The sequence below is a fragment of the Gigantopelta aegis genome, chromosome 5 (assembly GCF_016097555.1).
Source record: "Gigantopelta aegis isolate Gae_Host chromosome 5, Gae_host_genome, whole genome shotgun sequence".
NCBI classification, from domain to species: domain Eukaryota; kingdom Metazoa; phylum Mollusca; class Gastropoda; order Neomphalida; family Peltospiridae; genus Gigantopelta; species Gigantopelta aegis.
This window is the reverse complement of record NC_054703.1, coordinates 15,596,514-15,599,234: the sequence shown is the minus strand read 5'-3', so window position 1 is coordinate 15,599,234 and position 2,721 is coordinate 15,596,514. Positions and strand designations below refer to the sequence as shown.

At 40.2% G+C, this 2,721-nt stretch overlaps 1 protein-coding gene across 1 annotated transcript; it reads right to left on the bottom strand.

The window, feature by feature from the left end:
- Window positions 1-780: 780 nt before the first annotated feature.
- On the bottom strand, window positions 781-1,980 carry LOC121372971. Its single transcript, XM_041499410.1, has one exon. It carries the CDS (start codon window positions 1,978-1,980, stop codon window positions 781-783), a length of 1,200 nt encoding a protein of 399 aa, XP_041355344.1.
- Between the last annotated feature and the right edge of the window lie 741 nt (window positions 1,981-2,721).

The window sequence follows — 2,721 nt, the reverse complement described above, 5'->3', positions numbered from 1 at the left end:
TCACAAGTTCCTGAAGTCTTCTCCATCTTTTCCTAGGATGAAAATCACTCTTGTCAACGGATTCTGGAGCAAACTGTCCACCAATACAACCATGTAAAAAGTGATTAGGTGTCAACGGAATATTGTCATCTGGATTAGCACTTTGATATGTCAACGGCCTCGAATTAATCAACGCTTCTGCTCCTGCAAACGCTGTCATTAAATCTTAATCAGTTACATCAGCACTACTTAAAATTGCATATATCGCCCGTTTTGCAGACTTAATCATACACTCAAAGACCCCACCAAAATGGGGTGCACTTGCAGGATTGAAATTCCACTGCATACCACGATTTGCTGCAGATTGGAGCAATTTGTTCTTATCAAACTTATCAGCCAGCTCACGAAGTTCTTTTACAGCTCCTACAAAATTTGTTCCATTATCGGACAACATCTTTTCCGGAACACCCCGTCGACTTGTCATCCGATATAATGCATTTAGAAATGAATCAGTATCTAATCTATAAGCCATTTCAAGATGTACAGCTCTCGATGACAAACATGTAAATAAGCAGAGATACCGCTTTTCTCTACGTTTTCCTCTGCCTTGAACGGTGATAAATGGTCCAGCAAAATCCACTGCACAATGACTGAATGCTGTAAGACTAAATCTGAATTAGTTAGAGGAGCCATCACTTGTCTTGCAGGTCTAGCTTTCCGCCTTCGACATTCAGAACACTCTTTTTCCCACTCACGAATCTCTTCAAGAGCTGATTATCCAGAAACGACTCGACAAACTTGCTAGTGTCTGATTAGTTCCTGTAACATGATGCCCTTTTTCATGATGTTGTTTACAATCATCTTTGTAACCCAACTTTTTCGAGGCAATATAATTGGCATTCGAACATCATGCGATAAGAAATGTGCAAATTTGAGACGTCCATTCATGTGAAGAACTCCATCTTCATCAATAAACGGTTGTAGCCCAATTAGTTTACTTCTCAGAGGTAATATTTTCCCCTTTTTGAGAACTGAATACTCTTCAGGGAAAAACTCTTGTTGTGTCAAGATTATCTGACTAATTTCTGCATCTTCTATTTCATCTGGTTGCAACTCGCCATACAATCTATCATCTTTTGACATCTGGCAGTTTCTGATAAACTGACTAACCCAAGCGTGAACTCGTGTCAATGTTCTCCAACTTGAAACTTGTTTTGGATCCAATCTCCATTTCAGATCGTTTTGATGAGCAACAAATAAAGTCCTAAAAGGCCTTTTCACCTCAATGTCAGAAGTCTTTATAGCAACTTGAAAATTCTTGTCTGGCCAGTTTTCTTCATTCAATCCAAGAAAGTCAGGACCTTCCCACCAGAAAGTTTCACTGACGAGCTTTGAAGCAGGTATTCCTCTAGAGAGCATGTCTGCGGGATTAGCTGCTGTTGGGACATGACACCATTGTCTAGTTTCTGTCGAACTTTGAATTTCTCCAATTCGATTTGCTACGAAGGGTTTGAAGTTTCTACTTCGACCACGAATCCACCAAAGCACATTCATACTGTCTGTCCACAACACTACTCGAGAAATCGGAATATCTAGAATTCTGCTAATTGCTAGTGACAACCTCAGTCCAAGAACAGCTGCAACCAATTCTAATCGAGATATACTCATTGCAGCAAATGGTGAGACTATTGTTTTTGCAGCTACCAATCGACACGAGACCTGTCCATCACTATATGTACTTCTGACATAAGCTACAGCACCATATGCGACTTCAGAAGCATCGACAAATGTATGCACAGTCCACGACACTATGTTTTTCTTCTGATTAAGACGAAGACATTGTGGTACCTCAATATTGACTAATTGACCAAGTTCACTAAACCACTGTTGAGCCTTCTCATTCAAATTGCTGGCCAATGGATCATCCCAATCTAAGCTCTCTATCCACATTTCCTGCATAAGTATCTTTGCTCTGATTGTGAATGGTCCCAGAAACCCCATAGGATCGAAAAGCCTTGCTATCTTACTCAGGAATTGACGTTTTGTCAGATCTGTATCAATATCTTGCCGAACCTTGAACATAAACATATCTTTCTAACATGACCACAATACACCAAAAGTCTTTGTTGATGGCAAGTGTCCCTCATCCAGATTGATTTCTGATGCTCTGTCCTTCTGAGGCACTTCTTCAAGCAACTTTACGGAATTCGACAACCATTGTCTGGCATGCATTCCAGCTCGTCCCCACAAACTCGACAATTGATGATAGAGTTGTATTGCTGTATCCTCATCTGGTACACTATCTATACTGTCATCCATGTAGGTAGACTTCACAACTGTCTCAGCAGCCATCGGAAAGTGTTCTTTGTTTAACTTAGCATGTTCTTGAGTAACATACTGAGCTAAAAATGGCGACGAGTTAACTGAACACAACTCTTGTGAATTCGTATTCTTCTGGCGACTTCGTTTGATCGACATTCCGCCATGGAAATCGATGAAATTTCCTATCTTGTGGAGTTATTTCTATTCTCAGATACATTTCGGCTATGTCGCACACCAATGCAACTGAATGTTTACGAAACTAACAGTACATCAAAAAGTTCTCGCTGTAATTTTGGTCCATGATTAATAACACTGTTCAACGAAATGCCATCAATTTTTGCTGCAGCATCAAACACTATTCTCGTCTTTGTAGTAGCCTTGTCTGGACGCACCACTGGAAAATGAGGTAAATACCATTTT

Coding starts and splice junctions, on each gene's coding strand:
- LOC121372971 (XM_041499410.1), bottom strand. CDS start 1,980: ATGGGGTTTCTGGGACCATTCACAATCAGAGCAAAGATACTTATGCAG.